The sequence below is a fragment of the Biomphalaria glabrata genome, chromosome 17 (genome assembly GCF_947242115.1).
Source record: "Biomphalaria glabrata chromosome 17, xgBioGlab47.1, whole genome shotgun sequence".
NCBI lineage: Eukaryota > Metazoa > Mollusca > Gastropoda > Planorbidae > Biomphalaria > Biomphalaria glabrata.
Genome location: NC_074727.1, coordinates 17,007,979 through 17,028,870, shown reverse-complemented (window position 1 = coordinate 17,028,870; position 20,892 = coordinate 17,007,979). Strand labels below are relative to the sequence as shown.

At 37.2% G+C, this 20,892-nt stretch overlaps 1 protein-coding gene across 1 annotated transcript in view; it reads left to right on the top strand.

The window, feature by feature from the left end:
* The first annotated feature begins 211 nt into the window (after nucleotides 1-211).
* The window catches only part of LOC129923792 (uncharacterized), a 31,639-nt gene continuing 10,958 nt past the window's right edge, over nucleotides 212-20,892 (top strand). The window contains exons 1-6 of the mRNA XM_056016504.1: nucleotides 212-256; nucleotides 7,793-8,209; nucleotides 16,080-16,248; nucleotides 16,598-16,706; nucleotides 17,685-17,787; nucleotides 19,688-19,885. Coding sequence (XP_055872479.1) covers nucleotides 8,098-8,209; nucleotides 16,080-16,248; nucleotides 16,598-16,706; nucleotides 17,685-17,787; nucleotides 19,688-19,885 — 691 coding nt within the window. The 5' untranslated portion in view covers nucleotides 212-256; nucleotides 7,793-8,097. The remainder of the gene's footprint in view (nucleotides 257-7,792; nucleotides 8,210-16,079; nucleotides 16,249-16,597; nucleotides 16,707-17,684; nucleotides 17,788-19,687; nucleotides 19,886-20,892) is intronic.

Here is a 20,892-nt window from a genome sequence, read left to right as displayed (position 1 = left end):
CTTCTCCCTAAAATTTACTGCTGTTGTAACATCGATTGAAACATAGATAATGAGCATAAGCAGAGTGGTATCGATACTGAACTGGCTTTTGGAAGCATCAATAAAAAACTTTTGTCAGGATATTTTTTTTAAAGCACTTTTTAAAAATCTAAATCGATCTAGATCTTTAGTAGCCGACTATATCTGGGTATCGCTCTTCATTTTTTTCTTAAATGCTGGATTTATCAAGGACGTGGGACTGACTTCTAGTGTCTGAGTGAGTTAATTAAGGAAAAATTAGAATATAGACATATTTACAACAGATTTTATTAATACTTTAAAACTAGAACTTATATGTTTTAACTATAAATGAGCCGATTTTAATGACTGAATTGTAATTTATATAGGCTAGCTTTTAATGTTCCGTTTGTGTGTACTGAATAGAGGAAACGAAACCTTGAAAACTAAAATGGCAGGACATGTCCTAAGCCCTAAAGTGTATCAATGTATTAGACAGTATTAATCATAACAACAGACATATATAACTATATAGTATTTCTAGATTGGTCAAGCTTATCTTTTACTACTGCAAGAACTGTACCACAAATTAACATTTATTTATTGTAGATTTTCATCCACGGTGGAAAAATATAAACAGCTAAGTGTTTGGTGTATCCGGTGTACAGAATGAAACAAAAAGTGTGGATAAGCTTTGTGGTGGTGGTTGTTGTTGTTTAGGTCTATCAAAACTTTAATGTACTTTTTAGCACTGCAGATCAAATTTCCTTTCGTCTATTTTTGTTTTAATCGTGAAAATCGCCAATCTAGTTGTTATTCAAACTAAACAAAGAATAATGTTCTTTTTTTACAAGAAAGGCCTACATAAGATAATTCTACATCTACATGAGATTTAACAAAAAATTATAATAAAGTCAATATAAAAAAAGAACACAACAAAAAAAAAAACAAAAAAAACAACAAGGTTATAAAGACAGTTTGTGTGGAAACAAAAACTAAAAAATCGGCCCCCGAAGTGGTCCACCCAGGCAGGTAAAAAGGCAGGTTTCAATATTTTCATAAAAGGACATCAGAATTAAATTCTATCAAAGAGGGAGAAAGAAGGTTGACAGATCTTGTGTGGTGCCCCAGCGGTCCAGCAGAATAAAGGATAGGTGTAAGTGAATGTGACGTTAGATATGAACCTGGCCTACCTGATGTCTTATAATGAATACCGGTATGTAATTGATCTAATTGTTTTGTAAAGGGTAATCTCTTTTTCTCATTTCCGTAAAAAAAAAAAGGTTATTGGTGTAGTGCGTCAGTTGTTGTTCACTTGGTAATATGAAAAACTACTTACTATTTGTTGTTTAAATTCTGTCCAACTTATATGCGTACTAAATAGATTTTTTCCCCTTTCGGGGGCCGCTAAAAATTACTTTTGGGCTACAAGCAAAAGAAATAAAAAATTTGATTCCACAATGCTAAAAAGTGCAGTATATATACTTTATAATTTATTAAAATGCTTCGCTTAGCTATTCGTCCGTATTGTTAAACACTTAGTTAGTATTATTAGTCTGTATAGAGACGCACCATAGTTGAGGGTTAGGGTAAGGGTTAGTGACGTCACGACTTAGTTGAGTTACAGATTATTTATGTTAATATAGTCAGTTGGTGTCAGGATTTCAGAGGATTAACTTCGTATTACGGACAGAGACTCGACCGTGGCCGTTTCAGTATTAAACGTCATCTAAGTTTGTCTAACGGTTTGGACTTAGTCTATTTCTACTTGTTACAGGTGTAGGTCTTGTTACTTGTTAGTTCAGTACATCAAATACACCCTTACACAGAACCCAGACATCTCCAGAGTAATCTCTCGAAGTCAGACAGCCATCAGCATCTAGAAAGGCAAGTAGTCTGTTCTCTGGATACACAAAAAAATAACAACAAAAAACAAAACAAAAACGTCCACACTCCTGGAATCAACAAAGCACAAAAATAATTGACCTATCAAGGCCGGATTTAGGGCTTCTGATGCTATGGGCAGGAAAGTCTTACAAACCTTCATGAACTTATATATGTTTTGTATCACTTTTATTTATAGAAAATCTAAATTTATATTCAAAACATACAATTAAATTACATATTTTAAATATTTTCTATACGTACTTGCGTATCATAGTTTAAAGACGACTAACGTAGAGTGAAAATGTTTAAATACATTCCATGTCGCTTAATTTACTATTATCTACGGATCAATGAGCAAGCTTTTATTAAAGCTCGATAAATAAAGTCTGTTTATCAGGAGTGATAAAAATAGCGGTGCTGCATGTTTTCAGACTCGCCGAGCGCAAGAGGCCACTAGACGCCCCCTTCTCTTAAGGCTTGTTTCAGCATGTGAGCTTCATTGCATATGGGCAATTATGATAGTATATTTATATCTACATTAGTGATGCTCAATTTGGTTGCACGAAAGATTCCAGTTAATTGTATAAAATGTATTAAAATATTATTATACTAAATTGAATAAACCAATAGTTTATCTTAAATATTAACTATAGCTTAAATGTAGGGCTACTATTTTTATGATTTACAAATGTTATTGTTTAATATATATAAGGAGTAAAAGGATATCTTACATCTGTGAATAAGGTAAGTGTATTTCACAAATCTTAAAGCAACTCACTCTTGTTTGTTTGTCGGTCTGTCTGGTACTTATTCTTAGCACATTATATATCCCACTTCCCATTCTTGGATTAAGTTGAAGCTTTGCATAAATATTCATTGTCCCTAAAAAAAACGAGACTCAAAAAAAAATAATTAATTAACCAAATAATTAATTTATTAGTGGTAATTAATTAGTTTTGGGTGATATAAATAAGGTTTATGGCTGTAAATATTTAGTTCTTTCCCGTATACAAGCTTTTAAAAATTTTTTTTAAAAAAATTTTTGCTTGTTTTTAAACTGATAATACGATATGGAAACTTTGGACCAATACAAATACATTTATTATGGGACAACGAAGAGCTATGCACACACTGTGTGCTGAATCGTTCTGATCTGTGTAGGCCGCTAATGGGCTTGTACTGAAAGAGCAAACAGTGACACATCAAGGTTTAATAGCACAACATTAGGGTCTATGTTTATTTCCAATAACTTTGATTGTGAGATTTAGTTATTTTTATTTCTTTGATGGCTAAGAAAGAAATACTTTTGGCTATTTGGAGTTTATTTACATTTGGATTTTTAAAAAGCTTACATTGACTCTGTCTGTCTGGTAAAAAGTTTGTACATGTGATTTTTTCTCACACCCAATCTCGGATCAAGCTAAAAATTTTCACAATTATATCTTTAATACACCATAAGAATCAATAATAAAAAAAACAACAATTTGTTAATTATCTGTTGGTAATAAATTATTTTGTTTGGTGTCTCGAGAAAGGGAAAGAAATTGTAATTGTCTGATGTGGTGGTATAAGCTGAATTAGTCCCCTTTACAGACCATCGTCTGAGTCTAGTGAACATATACCTGAAAAATAGGACGAGACTATAGAAACAATAGATAACTATTTTTTTTTTCTGCCAAATGTTCATGACTGTGTGTTTGGCATGTACACATTCGTTTCGCGTTATGAGAGATGTTGAACTAGAACAAAGCTATAGTTCAGATGCTAAATATTTAATTTCTTCCTAGTCAACCTTTCCCAACGTCACAATTATATAGTCGTGCATCATTGTGTTTATGAATATTTCTGAATGTTCATCGATTTCAACAACGGAAAATTCCAGTGCAATCTTCCCACTGTTCACTGTTATTGGTGATTGTTTAATGAATTGAAGACTTACATACTCAAGAAGTATTGATTTGCAGGTTAAGCTTCCAGTGATTACAAATATTTATACGAACGTGAACAATTCTCTGTGGCATGTTATGTCTCAAGAGACTTTCTTTTCCATTTGCAGCTTCTTGTGTGACTAAAGAGGCCAATCCTTGATACACAGCTGCAGTCACAGGTTGGGCGTTGGGCATATGTAATCACCAGGCGCCGTTGCATTAACTCTCTTCTTTCTACTATTGTTGTTTATGGCACCTGCAATCAAGGAACCTTCCTTTACCCTCGCTCTCCATGTGGATCTATCCAGTGCCACTTTTCCCCAGCTGCTAGTGTCGATTTTGAAGAGCTTCATGTCGCGTCTGCATACGATTGTATACCATAAAAGTGATGACCAGCAGTTCTCCTGCCTTCTGTTAGATCGCCATAGGAATGTCTTGTGGAAGTCGACGGTCTGGCATTCTATGAACGTGGCCAAGCCAGCCAAGGCGTCTTCTGCTGATAACAGAGCGGATGTCCTGGCACCGTGCTCTTCGTAGCACTTCCTCATTGGTTATTTTATCTTTCCACATTATTCTAAAGATCCGCCATAGGCATCGGAGGTGAAAGATATTTAGTTTTTTTTAGCGACCCCCGAAAGGGGAAAAGACGCTATTAGTTTTGTGTGAAATGTATGTCCGTCTGTTCGTCTGTCCGTCCATCCATCCTGTTTAGATATCGTAAGCTAGAAAAGATAGTGAAAATCTGACATCATTATATTTTAGTCCATTCAAATTTCTGATGCAACAGCTACTTTTTCTTTTCTGAAAGCGAAAAATCTAATTTTTTAAATCACTTATGCAAGCAGTTTTTTCATAAAAATACACCACTTTTTCAACTATTCACTATTAATAGTAACAAACACGGGAGGCTCTTTAATAGGGGAGATGACCGTTTACCATATTTTAACAAAATTATGCAAATGGTTTTAGATTTTTGTTAATTTTTTTTTTTTTTACATTTGCATTGCTACGTTATGTTATTTCTGTCCTACTAACTACTATATTTACCCAAAATAATGATTACTTTTTAAAGAGAAAAAAAAAATCTATTTAGTATGTTTATAAGTTGGACATAATTTAAACAACAATTAATAAGTAGGTTTTCATATTATCGCGTGAACTGCATTGCCACACTACAGCCATAAAGCACTTAACTAAAGGACATTTTTTTTTGACTGAAATGTTTTTTTTTTCTTTTTTTTTGAGAATTTGAATAAGAGATTGACCATTTACAAAACAATTAGATCAATTAGATATTCATTATAAGACATCATTTAGGCCAGGTTCGCATTTAACATTTTCACATTCACTTTCGCCTATCCTTTGGTCTGCTGGACCGCTGGGGCACCACACAAGATCTGTCAACCTTTTTTCTCCATTCTTCTCTGTCATTTGTCTTTTATTGAATTTAATTCTGATGTTCTTTTATGAAAATATTGATACCTGCCTTTTTACCTGCCTGGGTGGACCACTTCGTTGGCCGATTTTGAGTTTGTGTTTCCACACAAACTGTCTTTGTAACCTTGTTTTTCCTGCTATGAGTAGGTTGACCATGTTTCACTTCCGTAAAGCAAAGTGAATAAATAAAGCATACAATCAAGTACTATCAACACTTTATAATAGTTTTATGTATAGATATTAGATCTTAGACTCACGGGAAATCAGTGTAACAGAGCTATGGCATATTAACTTTGGGCAACGTCAACATATTCTGTCAGTCTGGAGTTAACTGGGTTACATCTCTCTCTCTTGGCTTTTACAAAAAGTCACATTTCTTACCCAATGAAAAATTGCTTATCGATGCAGTGATTCTCAAACTGTTGTGGGTTCGAGATTCTCTCCTCGTCTTGAAAAAAAAGGGGGTTACAGCTGGTCAATTTATTTTTTCAGAGCGAAAAAAAATGTATATTGTCAATGTAGTTTTATTATTGACCAAGTAAAATGACATTATTACCAACAGATTAAAATATTTTAAACATCGTTTCATATTCCACGAAGGACCTTTTAAAATGTATAGGCTTTACAGTTTACCTGAGAGGTGTCTGCAACAATACCAACTCAAAACGTTTCAAAGAAGGCAGTTTCAAAAGGTCTCCGCTCACGTAATTCTTCTCGATTTTCTTTCCTTAGATTGGTCGAAATTCTCCAGACTGTTGCACAGCGTTGACAACTTTCATGTGACACATGATAAAAAGGTCCGCGGCAAGACGTCTTAATTAACACGCCAAGTACAATTAAGCCCATTACAGACGCACGTGCGTTATATGTAACACAAATGTTCCCACATAATAAAATTGGCCAGTGTTGCCTCCTACGTTATTTGACTTAATTTGATCTGCTACTTTTTTTAAAAAACTAGGATGAATAGTGCAAGAAAACCCGCGGCTGGCCCCACCCCATTTTACTTAAACCTTTTTGACATACGCTTTTCTTACTAAGAGAAAAAGTTGTAGACGCTAGGAGAAAGAATTTTCTAAAATCCCACTAGGAAAACTTACAGCGATCCTCTCGGAACCCTTTGCTGGATGGAGGGGGAACCTTCTGCCTCTCCAATGCTATCCCCAGAAAGAACTTTTTCTCGTAATTAAAAACATTTAAAAATTATCTACGAAACACAATTTACAAAGATAAGAAACAACTAAATAGACTTTTAAGAAACATATAATGCATGCATTTGAATACTAAACCATCTAAACATATTGCAAATATTTACTCAAACTAAAATCGAAAAATGTGTTATAATTATGTCTATCACTGTCTTTTCTCCGTTCGATTGCATAGTATAAGTCAGGGGTGGCCAACCATTTGCTTCCATGGTCCAATTTTGATCACTTCTAATTCAGATGCGCCTCTCAGACTTTAAAATATGGTAATTCGGACATATTTGGCAAAATCATTTCATGTAGCAGTTGCAGAGAAAAACCAGATACCTTTAACTTATTTTATTGATATTTCTTAATTTTCTTTGATTTTTTAAATTGATTATTTCTAAATGTACTTATAATAATATCTGAACTCTGTAAGTAGTTCAAAATAAATAAAAACATTAATTTACAGCAAGATAAACAGAACTCGCTGTTATGAGACTATTGTTTTTCCATTCACAAAATCAGAAATAGTGAGAGTTATATTCGTAACAGAAAGCAAGCGACAGTTCTTCAAGCTCGGACAGTTACGATCTCACTTTCTTTTTCAAATTTTCATGGATGAAAATGTTTGCTGACATGTGCATGTTGATACGAAGTGACAGGCATACCTTTGGACACATTTGTGTAGTTCTGGAAAATGTTCTATTGGTAATGATAGCCGAAAATTTAGCATTTCAGATGCATTTTGGAAGTGAGGAAAGAAAGCTAATTAAATTTAAATTTCAGCATTAAAGTTGTTCTCAGATCAAGTTCGATCTGTTGGTTACTTGGCATCTTCAGAATATTTTGTTCAGGAAGTGAAAATAAGTTTATAAATGCAGGTTTAGGGTCAGGGTTAGTAGATGAGATTCTTGGAACATAATGGCATTCAAATCCTATACTAAAACTGTTCCATTTCTTTGAAATGGCATGTAAAGAATATCTATCTATCTATCTATCTATCTATCTATCTATCTATCTATCTATCTATCTATCTATCTATCTATCTATCTATCTATCTATCTATCTGTCTGTCTGTCTGTTGGTCTGTCTGTCTGTTGGTCTGTCTGTCTGTTGGTCTGTCTGTCTATCTATCTATCTATCTATCTATCTATCTATCTATCTATCTATCTATCTATCTATCTATCTATCTATCTATCTATCTATCTATCTATCTATCTATCTATCTATCTATCTATCTATCTATCTATCTATCTATCTATCTATCTATCTATCTAACTATCTATCTACTTATGTACTCAGATACACATTTTCTTGAATAGATTCCATTTAGAACTCGATGTTTTCACCCAGATTTGATTTTTGTGTCTACCCATCTCGAGTGGCTACCTGACATCAGCTACACAGGAGCGTGAAGACAGTCTGACATTGTGTACGTCATATCACTGTGTCAGTTAAGTTAAAACGTCCACATTGGAGCCCAGTGTACGTCTCACCACCAGATACAGTGATCCTCAAGTTTTGATAGGACGTCGTCTTTATTTCAACGTACCCCGAGAAAACTGTCCAGCCTGAAAAAAGCATTGTCATGGACGTGGGATGACGTAGAAAAAACCCAGCATTGTGTTCTCCCTGCAACCCAGACTTGAGCTCGAAGAATGAGTCTTTGTCAGCTGCTCTTGGTGTGGACGTATGTGTTGGTTATCACGAACAGGACGTCATGTAAAGTAGACAATACAGAGGATATCACATTTTATGTTTCACAGCGCAGTAAGTATGACATATGCATGGCCACTAATTTATAACAAGTAAGTATTTATGGAGCGTATAAAGGAATTTTTTTGTAGTATAAAAAAATAGTATATAAGATTATTTTTCTTTTTAGCCATCACAACCGGATACGTTTTTAGCGGTCCCCGAAAGGGGAATAGCCGCTTTTAGTTTTGTGTGGTCTGTCCGTCCGTCCGTTCGTTTAGATCGCAAAAACTGAAAAAAAAAAAGATATTGAAAATCCTACAGAATCATATTTTAAATTTTGCAATGGCTACTTCTATCTTTTCTGAACGCGAACCATTACATTTCTGAAATTAAATATGCAAGCAGTTTTTTTCATAAAAATACAGCATTTTAACAACTATTCACTATTAATATTAAGAAAAAGGTATTACAATATCAATATTGGATATATATATATATATAATTATATATTGTCCCTATATTTAAAAAAAAGTTTTGTGTGTAAATCTTTATGGTTCGAAAAAAAAATGTTAGAAAAAAATTATCATAATTAAATGAAATCTTTTATGTCACACAAGCTACTAAAGTCTAAAGTCTAAAGTGTTACTTTTGTTTTAAAAGAAAACAAATGCATTTAGAATGTACATAAGTTGAATATAATTTGAAACATCATTTAATAAGCAATGTTCAATATTATACACGTGGATTGCCATTTACACCACATAAAATGTGTTAACCAAAGGGAGCAGTTTCTTCTATGAGGCCTTGAATGGGAGAATGGCCCTTAAGAAAACAATCCATTAGATAATCATAACATCCCCCAATCTGCCCGCTGCCATTCTTCTAGGTGGATAAGATTTAATAGTATTTAAATCTGAAGGAGCTTCCGAAACATGTATACCAAACAAAACAGAAGAAACACGTTGCTGGATAGAAAATAGAAACATACATAGTGATAACACTGATTGTAAATAAAAACATAGTGATAACACAGATTGTAAATAAAAACATAGTGATAACACTGAATGTAAATAAAAACATAGTGATAACACAGATTGTAAATAAAAACATAGTGATAACACAGATTGTAAATAAAAACAGACATAGTGATAACATAGATTGTAAATAAAAACAGACATAGTGATAACACAGATTGTAAATAAAAACAGACATAGTGATAAAAGATTTTAAATAAAAACAGACATAGTGATAACATAGATTGTAAATAAATACAGACATTGTGATAAAAGATTTTAAATAAAAACAGACATAGTGATAACATAGATTGTAAATAAATACAGACATTGTGATAAAAGATTTTAAATAAAAATAGACATAGTGATAACATAGATTTTAAATAATAACAGACATAGTGATAACACAGATTGTAAAAAAGCTTAAATACATTTTTAATGGCACATACAACATAATAGATTTTATAACTATATTCAATTGTTTTGAGCAGCCAAGCAAAGTTGTCATTGTGGCATCCATATTTGATGAGGCAAAATATTGTTACGTATTTCTGATTTTCTGGCTAAATGTACTAGGCACACAAATAAAAGAAACACTGCAAAGAACTTGACGACTCAACTTTCAGCTTTAAATAACTTTATTGAATTATAACTATAACAATTCGTCACTGTAACATGTAGCGTATACGTCTTACATCGACTGTATCGACTCTACTGTCTCGCACAGTAGAGAACAGTATCGACGACTGTACTGACTCTTTTCACATGAACATCTCTGGTTTATAAAGAGTCCCTAATCGCTTGTCTATTGTTGCAAAAACACTGCTAGTACCCTCTGGAACAACATGGGAGGAAACATCACATCCTGTTGTTGTTTATACATGTCGATTCCAGAGTATGCCTGCTGCAGTGTCATCTCGCCGAGGTCACACGTAGTGACCTCTAACTGTCACTGTTCATTTGTCACAATGCCCCCCTTCGTAAATCTGTTCGTCCTCTGGAACAACACGTGAGGCACGTCCCATCCTGTCTTTGTTTACATGCATAGATTCCAGATAACACTCGGTGCTGTGTCATCTCGCCGGGGTCACACATAGTGACCTCTACCTGTCACTGTTCATTCGTAACACTGCCCCCTTCTTAGATCTGTTCGTCCCGAACAGATTCTATTTCACCACGGTACTGATGGAGTCGGTCAACGTGGACAACCTTCAGCTTGGACCGTGGACTTTTCTGTATCCGGTAGACCACGTCGTTTATTCTTTTTACGACACGGTATGGACCTTCCCAGTCTCTTTGGAGTTTCGGGGATCTGCCTTTTCGTCTCTGTGGGTTATAGAGCCACACTAGATCATTCTCATGGAACCCCGACGTATTGGCCCGTTTGTCATACCTCGTTTTCATCAGGTCACTGTTGGTCTTGATGTTTCTGCGGGCCAATACATGAGCATTCTCCAATCGTCTTCGGAGATTGGTGACATATTCAGTTGAAGACACTGGCGTATCTCTCGGAATCCCAAATAACAGGTCACATGGTAGACGAAGCTCACGACCAAATAACATCTTCGCTGGGGTATATCCTGTGGTGCTATGAACGGATCCTCTGTATGACATGAGGAACATGGGGATATGGCTGTCCCAGTCGTCTTGTCGGTCATCAGTAACCTTAGACAGATGTTGTTCTAGGGTTCTGTTGAATCGCTCCACCATCCCATCAGATTGCGGATGGAGAGCTGTCGTGTGAGTCTTTTCGATGCCAAGTGTCTTGCACATCTCCTGGAAAACTTTGGACTCGAAGTTCCTGCCCTGGTCAGAGTGCAACTCATTAGGTACACCAAAGCGACTGATCCAGTTATCCACGAGTGTTTCGGCCACTGTGATAGCTTCTTGATTTGGTATGGCATAAGCTTCTGGCCATTTGCTGAAATAATCCATGACTACCAAGATGTATTTGTTTCCTTTCTTGGTTTCAGGAAATGGGCCTGCTACATCTATTGCGATCCTCTCGAATGGAACACCAACTGTTGCAAAAGACCCCTAGTTTTGCGTTGAGGGCCTTTTGCTGCCGCACATATGTCGCACCTTCGACACCATTCCTCTACATCCTCTCTATATCTGAACCAGTAGAACCGCTGACGAACCTTTTCCAGAGTCTTATTGACACCAAGATGAGATCCGCTAGCGCCGTTATGCATCTCTTTCAGTACTTCAGCAACTCTCACCTTCGGTAACATCAGCTGAAGGCGATTGGATGTTCCATCAGCAGATTCCCAAACTCTTTTGATGACACCATTGACTAACGTCAGCGAGTCCCACTGAGCCCAGTACGCCTTGGTGGCTACCCCCTTCTCAGAGATGTCTTTCCAATCTGGCCGTTGTCCATCTTCTTTCCATAGAAGAATGGGAGCCAGATCTTCATCTTGCATTTGGTCCTCTCGAATCCTTTTATCACACCAGGGTCCGGAAACATCTACTCCGAGCCGAAGACAATTGACAGCTACCTCCTTTTCTTCAGCCCTCTTGCAGTGCTTACATTCTGCTTTGCAGGGTCGTCGAGACAGTGCATCAGCATTTTGGTGAATTTGCCCTTTTCGGTGCTTAGTTTCAAATTCATAGGTTTGAAGACGTTCGATCCACCTTGCCACCTGACCTTCAGGGCTCTTAAACGAAAGCAACCATTGCAGAGCTGCGTGATCTGACCTTAAGATAAATTTATGCCAGTATAGGTACTTGTGGAAATGTTTTATTGCATCCACAGCAGCCAGCAATTCACGTCTCGTCACACAGTAGTTCCTTTCAGCTCTCGATAGGCTTCGACTGAAGTATGCGATGACTCGTTCAGTTTCATCCACCTTTTGGGACAAGACTGCGCCTATTCCAGTGTTGCTTGCATCTGTGTCGAGTATGAATGTCTTCCCTGGAATGGGGTAGGCCAATACTGGTGATGAGGATAGTGTGTTTTTCAGCCTCTCGAAAGCTTCTTGACATTCAGATGTCCAAATAAATGGCCTCTTTTGCTCTGTCAGTTGATGAAGGACCTTACAGATGTTTGAGAAATTTGGCACGAAACGTCGGTAGTATGTACAGAGTCCCAAGAAACTTCTCAGCTCATGGATATTACTTGGCGTAGGCCATCGTTTCACTGCCTCAACTTTGTCAGGGTCAGTGCTGACTCCGTCATTTGACACAATGTGACCAAGGTACTTAACGTTTTTCCTGAATAAGGAACACTTCTTTGGGCTGAGTCTCATTCCCGCACTTCTTATCCGTTGAAATACTTCCTTCAGATTTGCAAGGTGCTCTTCAAACGTTTTGCCAATGACAATAATGTCATCAAGGTAAACAAGGCATGTAGTCCAATGAAGTCCTCGTAAAACCCTCTCCATCAATCGTTCAAAGGTGGCTGGTGCGTTGCAGAGACCGAATGGCATCACAGTAAATTGCCAGAGGCCATTGCCAGCAGAGAAGGCGGTTTTCTCTCTATCATTGGGATGCATTTCAACTTGCCAATACCCACTCTTTAGGTCGAGAGTAGAAAATACCTGGGACCCTGCAAGCGTGTCCAAAGTATCGTCGATTCTAGGAAGTGGATAACTATCTTTATGTGTGACTTCATTCAGAGCTCTGTAATCTACACAAAATCGCATAGATCCATCCTTCTTCTTTACTAAGACAATAGGCGAACACCAAGGACTATTTGAGGGCTCAATGATTCCTTGCTGCGTCATGCCCTCTATCAGGTCCATAGCTTCTTGTTGCTTTGCTAGCGGCAAGCGACGTGGTGGCTGTCGAATCGGTCTGGTGTTTCCAGTGTCTATTCGATGTTGTACCATGTTTGTCCGTCCGCAGTCTGTTTCATCAGATGGCAGAATATCTTCAAACTCAATGATCAACTGTTCCGCTTTGCTGAACTGCTCATCTGATAAATTCACTTTCATTTCTGTCAGGAGCTTGGTAATTTGTGGATTGAAAGGTTTGGTGGAATTAACGATCGTGATATCATTATTACAGTTTCTTATCAGGTCAAGAGTATTACATATTGCGATGGGGCTGTCTTTCTCTAGATGTCTCTCCTGTAGGCCGAGGTTCATGATTCTGACGGGCACCTTTTGATCTTTTCCGACAAGGACCAATGTTTTTCCTACTGCCATTCCGCTGTTGTCATTTTCAATACCTTCCACTATCGCCGTCATCGTTGCAGTTTGACCATGCTCTAACTTTCCCCAGATAATTGCTTCAGACTGAGCTGGCAAACTTGTATCTTCTGTTAAAAGGATTCTTCTTATTTGACCATTCTCTTCATCTTCATCCCCGAGCAAGGGAATCTCAACATCACCACATTTCAAAGTACCACCTCCGATGTTCAGAGAGAATTCACATTTCTGCATAAAATCGAGCCCAATAATACAGTCATCCGTAATGTTAGCGATCAGAAATTCTTGTATAAATGACTGATGCCCGAGCTCAAAGTTTATATTTGTCAGTCCATGTATAGGCATCATCTCTCCACTGGCCGTCTTCAAGGAGTAAGAGTTCACTCTCTTGATTTCGTTCTTTTTGACAATGTCTGGACGAATGACTGAACGTGAGGCACCAGTATCTAGAAGAAAACGGTAATTTCGAGATCCAATTCTACCATTGATGTACAGACTTTTATTCTTCCCTAACACAGCGACTGGAATTATAGTTGCAGGGGCTGTCATGTTCTTGATCGCCGATTTTTGCCCCATAAAACCGGCGAAAGTTAGTTTCCCTGGTAGACATGAGCACCTGACCTTGCATCTGTCTCCGGTCTGTGCTGATACTCTGTTTGTCGGGGAAATCTTCTCGTGCAGTTCCTTTGTAGATGGCCAGGTTCTCCACAATTCCAACAACGTACACTGGTTCTATTCTGTCCTTCTTGCTTCTTATTTGGTCTGCGTTCTTCTAGCACTTCAGTTACTCTTCTGAGAAGTTGTGTAAGATCTTCTTCTTGGACTTCCAGCATACGCCCATGATGGATATTCTTAGAGGCGTCTTTGGCGGCTTCATAGGAGAGGGCGTAGACCAGAGCTTCGCTGGATTTGCGCTTACCACTGATTCTTATTGCCTTCTTCAGTTCTGGATCTCGAATAGCATCAATGAATGCATCAGTGATAATGACGTCCAGAAAGTCTTGTGCTGCTGTTGGATATGCCAAATGAGCAAGACGTTCTATGTCCGCCTCTAGCTCTTGCAAGGTTTCACCGGAGCGTTGTTGTCGGGTTTTCAACTGAACTCTATAAACTTCTTGTAAATGTTCGTCTCCGTAACGGAGCTCCATAGCCTTAACAATGGCAGCGTAATCTTGTTGATTTGTTATTGACTGAAGCAGTTCTGCTGCCTTCCCTCTTAAAGCTAACACCAGAGCAGTCGCTTTCTCTTCTTCAGTGTTCCAGTTATTAACCTTGGCCGCTGCCTCAAACTGTCTTTTGTAAACAGTCCATGAGATGGATCCATCAAACACAGGCGGCTTTATCTTCCCAGAAATTTCGGGCACTAATGTTTTTGTTCTAGTACCCCGTTCCTTACTCAGTTGTTCTTGGACATGAGTCCTTATCTCTTCCATTTCTTTTTCCACAGTGTTGACTCTCTGGTCAATCTTCTCGTTCATAGAGCTCATCAGTTCATTTACGTTTTCATTCATGGCGTTTATTTTCTTGAGGCTCTCCTTCATTAAGTCCATCTGGCCCTGCATGTTACTCAGGACCTCTGTCATATCTGGGTTTAATTCAAATATGTATTCATCTGGATCTTGATCTTCCTCAATAAGGGCCTGTCTTAGGCGTTCTGTTAGTGTTTCTTTGTTACCATTGAGCTGCAGACCTCTCTCACGAAGTTCTTGCCTTAATTCTTTGACCAACAGCTGGTTAAGTAGTTTCCTCGAAGACATTTCAGCCAGAAAACATCCCACTTCTGACACCAATTGTTACGTATTTCTGATTTTCTGGCTAAATGTACTAGGCACACAAATAAAAGAAACACTGCAAAGAACTTGACGACTCAACTTTCAGCTTTAAATAACTTTATTGAATTATAACTATAACAATTCGTCACTGTAACATGTAGCGTATACGTCTTACATCGACTGTATCGACTGTAACGGCTCAAGTCCACTCTCTTCTACTGTCTCGCACAGTAGAGAACAGTATCGACGACTGTACTGACTCTTTTCACATGAACATCTCTGGTTTATAAAGAGTCCCTAATCGCTTGTCTATTGTTGCAAAAACACTGCTAGTACCCTCTGGAACAACATGGGAGGAAACATCACATCCTGTTGTTGTTTATACATGTCAATTCCAGAGGACACCTGCTGCAGTGTCATCTCGCCGAGGTCACACGCAGTGACCTCTAACTGTCACTGTTCATTTGTCACAATGCCCCCCTTCGTAAATCTGTTCGTCCTCTGGAACAACACGTGAGGCACGTCCCATCCTGTCTTTGTTTACATGCATAGATTCCAGATAACACTCGGTGCTGTGTCATCTCGCCGGGGTCACACATAGTGACCTCTACCTGTCACTGTTCATTCGTAACACTATGTAGGTCACAGCTAGGGCTGCGCATCTACGGGAAATACTGCATTCCTCACTTATCTTCGCACTTGAAGACAAGCTTTATTATTTTTTGGTTTTATATCACTCTACATAAACGATACATCTTAAACTGTCGTTTTCTAAAGATGCTTGTTAAGGTTATGAAATAAAAAAGTTTAATACCAAAACGTTTTTACATTAAGTCAAAAATGCATTAAAACTGTGGTACCAATTCTTTTACGGCCTCGGAGCGGGCATCTAAATTTCGGACAGGCGTGCCGCGTTACAGGCCGGATATGACCCGCAGGTCATCCTTTTGGCATCACTACATTGAAATATTAAGCAGTAATGTTTGTGTATTCCCTGATTTAGGTCTACCTCGTCAAGTTGACATTGTCTACACGCTGATGAGAGATAAACTGCCATGGAACCAAGCCTTAGCTGCTTGCCAAAAGACTTTTGGACAGTATGGAGGAACTCTTGTGACGCTGGATGGCCCTGATATTGCCTACTCTATCTTCCAACGTATGTCTGAGTCTGAGTACGTACTGGTTTCCTGTTTCCACGGTACAACAAGACACGCTAACAGACTGTTTCGATGGTACAACAAGACACGCTAACAGACTGTTTCCACGGTACAACAAGACACGCTAACAGACTGTTTCACTGACAACCTTTTTCTATTTCTGTAAATCCTTTTTTTTCTTTCTGCATTTTCTCTGTCTCACTATTTTTTTCAGATATGAAATTTCTTTATCTCCCATAGTTCTCTTTGTCTCTTTTAATACGAAATCTCTTTTCATTTATCTCCCACACAATTTGAATGTTTAAATCGAAAAGTCACTTCATTAATATAAGTATAAATGAATATATATATATATCTTCTTTAGTGATAATTTTTGGACCGGATTGCATTGCGCAGACGATAATTGTAACTTGAAAGTGTGGTCAGATTGCTCTCACTATGACGGCGACAAAAGCCGACTTGATTCCTCAGAGGTAGATCAATATTGTTTTTGTGTTTTGGGTGTTTCCTAACGTCAGCCATAATGATTTACATTTAATGAACGAGGCGGGAGATGGCTGTGACATGTAAAAATCAGTCTTAAACAAATCTTCTTTTTTTACTATTGTTCTTGTTTGAAGTTCAGTGCCGGATTCGTGGTCTGGAGGCCCCGGGGCAACGAAGGACCGGCGACCCGTAAATATTTTCTGAATAAAAGAAACATTTTTTTCCCGTCAAGTCATTTACAAATTTATTACCAACAAATAAAATTATTCACTATTAATAGTAACAAACATGGGAGGCTATTTAGTAGGGGAGATTGCTACAAACCATATTTTTAACACATTTATGCAAATGGTTTTAGATTTTTTGTCAAAAAACGTTTTGTTTACATTTGTATTGCTAAGTTAAGTAAGTTCTGTAATACCAACTACTACATTTGCACAAAAAATGTTTTTTTTTTTTTAAAGAGAAAAAAAACTACTTAGTATTCATATAAGTGGAACATAATTTTAAACAAAAATTAATAAGTGGTTTTTCATATTATCACGTGAACTGCAATGTCATGCAATACTCATAGGACACTTAACTTAAGAAAAAAAAATTTTCAAGGAAAAGTCTTTTTTCTTGAGGATTTGAATAAGAGATTGACCCTTTACAAAACAATTAGATCAATTATAAGACATCAGTTAGGCCAGGTTCTAACTTGACATTCACTTTCCCATATTCTTTGGTCTGCTGGACCGCTGAGGCACCACACAAGATCTGTCAACCTTCTTTCTCCATTTTTCTCAGTCATTTTTAATTTTATAGAATTTCATTCTGATGTTCTTTCTGAAAATATTTAAACCTCCCTTTTTACCACTTCGTGGGCCGATTTTAAGTTTATGTTTCAACACAAACTGTCTTTGTAATCTTGTTATTTTTAAATATAATTTAAAATGTTTTTTTTTACAATACTTTTTTCTTAGGATGGAATGTGTTACTATGTCGAAAAGGAAAAGACAGATAAACTTATTAAAAAAGAGTGTAGCCAACAATACCGCTATGTTTGCCAGTATTTGAAACCGAATTGTAAGTGCTTTAGTCTTACGCAGTGAGGTCTTAGAATAGAGGCCCAAAAGGTTCCTCAATCTAAGGGTAAGATAAGCTACTTTGTCTCATATAGTGCCAATCCTACACCATCTAGTATTAAAGAAGATGGTAGAATCTAACGGTTGGATACTTTTATAACTCTTTTTTTAATACTGTTCAACATTAGTGATGTAGGCTACAGTGCGTCATTCGCACCATAAGTGTCGGCGCAGGAGCTATTACAATACATTATCCTCAATTTCGATTTTCAGCTTAGGATTGAAGATGTTCTGTTTATGGTAATATTTCCATGGATAATCAATCTATATGATGAGGATATAGGACAAACGGATGTAACATTAGAAGAACTGTTTGGAATAACTATTAACGAAGAGCTTAAAGTACATTTTAGAAATGGATATCTGTTCTTAAAGTCTTGTAGTTAGCTTCATATTAACTCTTTCTCTCCTAATTGACGATACCAACGTCGATTCGACCCCATTAAATTAAATTAATTTTTGATTTTATGAACATTAATTTGCGTTGTGTAAAAAGAGCATGCAATCCTCTTTTATTCTTTACCAAAGAAAACATTTTCTCAAAGCAAACAAAAAAATTTATTGAAGTTTAATCAAAGCAAACAAAAAAATTTATTGAAGTTTAATCAAACAGGATAGAGAAATACAAATGAGCAAAATAAGTAATTCTGTTGGAACGTGGAAAATAATTACGGAGAGAAAGAGTTAAATGTAATATTCCTTATTAAATATACATGACTTGGAAAAAATACACAGTTGAAGTTGATGAATTTTGAAAAATGCATAATTAGTTAAGCAGGGGGTCTACCAAAAACTGGAAAACATGGCAAGGGGTCTATGAGACAAAAAAAAAGTTTGGAAACCACTGTTGTAGATGACTGACAACAAGAAACACCAATAGCAGTTGTCAAGTCTTGGGTTCACTTCCGCCACACAGTTCAGTCCATGCCAATCCACGTTTCTGGCACCTCCGCCAGCACCAACTAAACCTCCTAAAGCTATTAGGCAAGACGCCTCTTTCTCTTCTTCCAGAATACCAGACTCTCTAATTCCCTTCCTTGTCACTAAACATTCACGTCTTGGCCCAGCTCTAAACAGTGCGTTGTTGCGCACCATAAGCGCCTGTGAAGGACAGAGTTTAAACAATACGATATTACGATGTCCCATAAGAAGAGGAGGCTAATTAGGTCATCTCTTAGTCTTGTAGGTTTAAAGGTGACATTATTTGACTGACTTTCCTTTTTTTTCTTTTTACAATACAAATGAATGATGACTAGGGAGTGTGGGCTTTATATAGATATATAGGACGACACCAGTATAAGAAGGACGTTAAACGACAGACGTTAGGTTAAGAACGATGTCAGGAAAATGAAATAGTACTTGACTGAAGTGGTGCTATAAGCTGAATTAGTCCCCTTTATAGGTTGCCGCAGTAAAGAAAGTTTGAAACAAATAATGGATAGCTATACAATCTTCAATTTTCGTTTACACCTTACTAGTAGAGTGGTTAGAATGTCGGCTGGAGGAGGCTTGAGTCATGAGTTTGAATTCAGGTCTTTCCCAGCTTTTTAAAAACTACTGGGTAAAAGTCACACAGATATACCTTGTTTTCTCTCCCCCCCCCCATTTTCCCAACTGGTCCAGATAAGTGATAGGATCATAGCGTATTGAGAAATCTAAAAGCATGAAATAGCGCTAAACAAGAACAATTGTTACAAATATTTCTAATCGCACAGATCTATTGTTGTTGGTCTAGATCTAGTTATAGCATGACTCCAAACCAATTGATACAACTACACTTCGTATAAAACTTTAAAAAAAGTATTTTTCATGTTGTTTTTTTTAACCTTCTCTTATTTCAGCTTCAACGTGTAACAACATCTGCACCACGGACTCGAACATTAACATGTGTCGCCAAGCCGGCAATTATCTCACATTCCAATCTGCCTCGGGCACTGGCACTAGATGCTACGAGGAGTGTGTCCAAACTCAGGGGTGCTGGATGTTCTGGGATGTGGAGAAAAAGTCCTGTCTGTTGGGAGTCAGCGCATGGTACACGGGTAAACGACCTGAAGGATAGCTGATATTGACCCCCCCCTCCCCCCACACCACCATCACCAGACATGGCTAGATTTGTGGCAACGAAGAATCGGAGGACCCTAATTAAAAACTGAATAAAACAATTATTTTTTATAGTGAGAACTATTATTGCTTACAAATACAACCTTGTAGTACAAAGAATGTAGTAACTGGTTTAAGTCTAATGCAATTGATTGAAAACTAAATGACCACATTAGCTGTTGGAACTTTACGAGCTTTTTTGTTCCCGACGAAAAGTCGCTGATGATTTCGCTGAAACCAAGCCATGTCTCTATTTTGGGGGTCCCTATATTGAGGAGTTCCCCGAGCTTACTTCCAATCTTGCCATGCCCCCCCCCCTTCCCCAGGTCAATGTTTTCTAACTGCTCTTACTTGGTCTGGAATTAAATTTGCATCTATCCTCATCCCATTAACTATTTGCCCTTTTTCTTAAATATCGTTTTAAAATTTAAACAGAAAGATCGATACCTCATTAATAATTACAGTTAACATTGCAAATGTTCCGGATATGTTAACAGGAAACAGTAAAATTTGTGCAAAGTTCCCATTCCAGACCTTGTGGTCTATAGGGCAGATGGTGTAAAGGTCATCTGTTTCTGTGGCATACGGTTAACGAGGGTGTTATGTGGCCAGCACAATGACCAACCGCATTTACTTTCCCCAACTAAAGTCAGGTACCCATTAGATCTGGGTGGATTCAGAGGCGCCCCAAGATCCCGAAATTAAAACATATTGAGCTCTCTCTATATATATTGTCGTGAGATAAAATTAGGTATTAACAAAACGTTTTCAAAGTTTGACTAAAGTGACGTGACGTAGATATGTTATCTATAATATAAAGCAGAAAGTAAGGCGTATGTATGTATGTAATGTATGTATGTATGTAATGTATGTATGTTTGTATGTATGTATGTATGTATGTATGTATGTATGTATGTATGAATGTCTTCAGTCTTTTTTGGTGAGC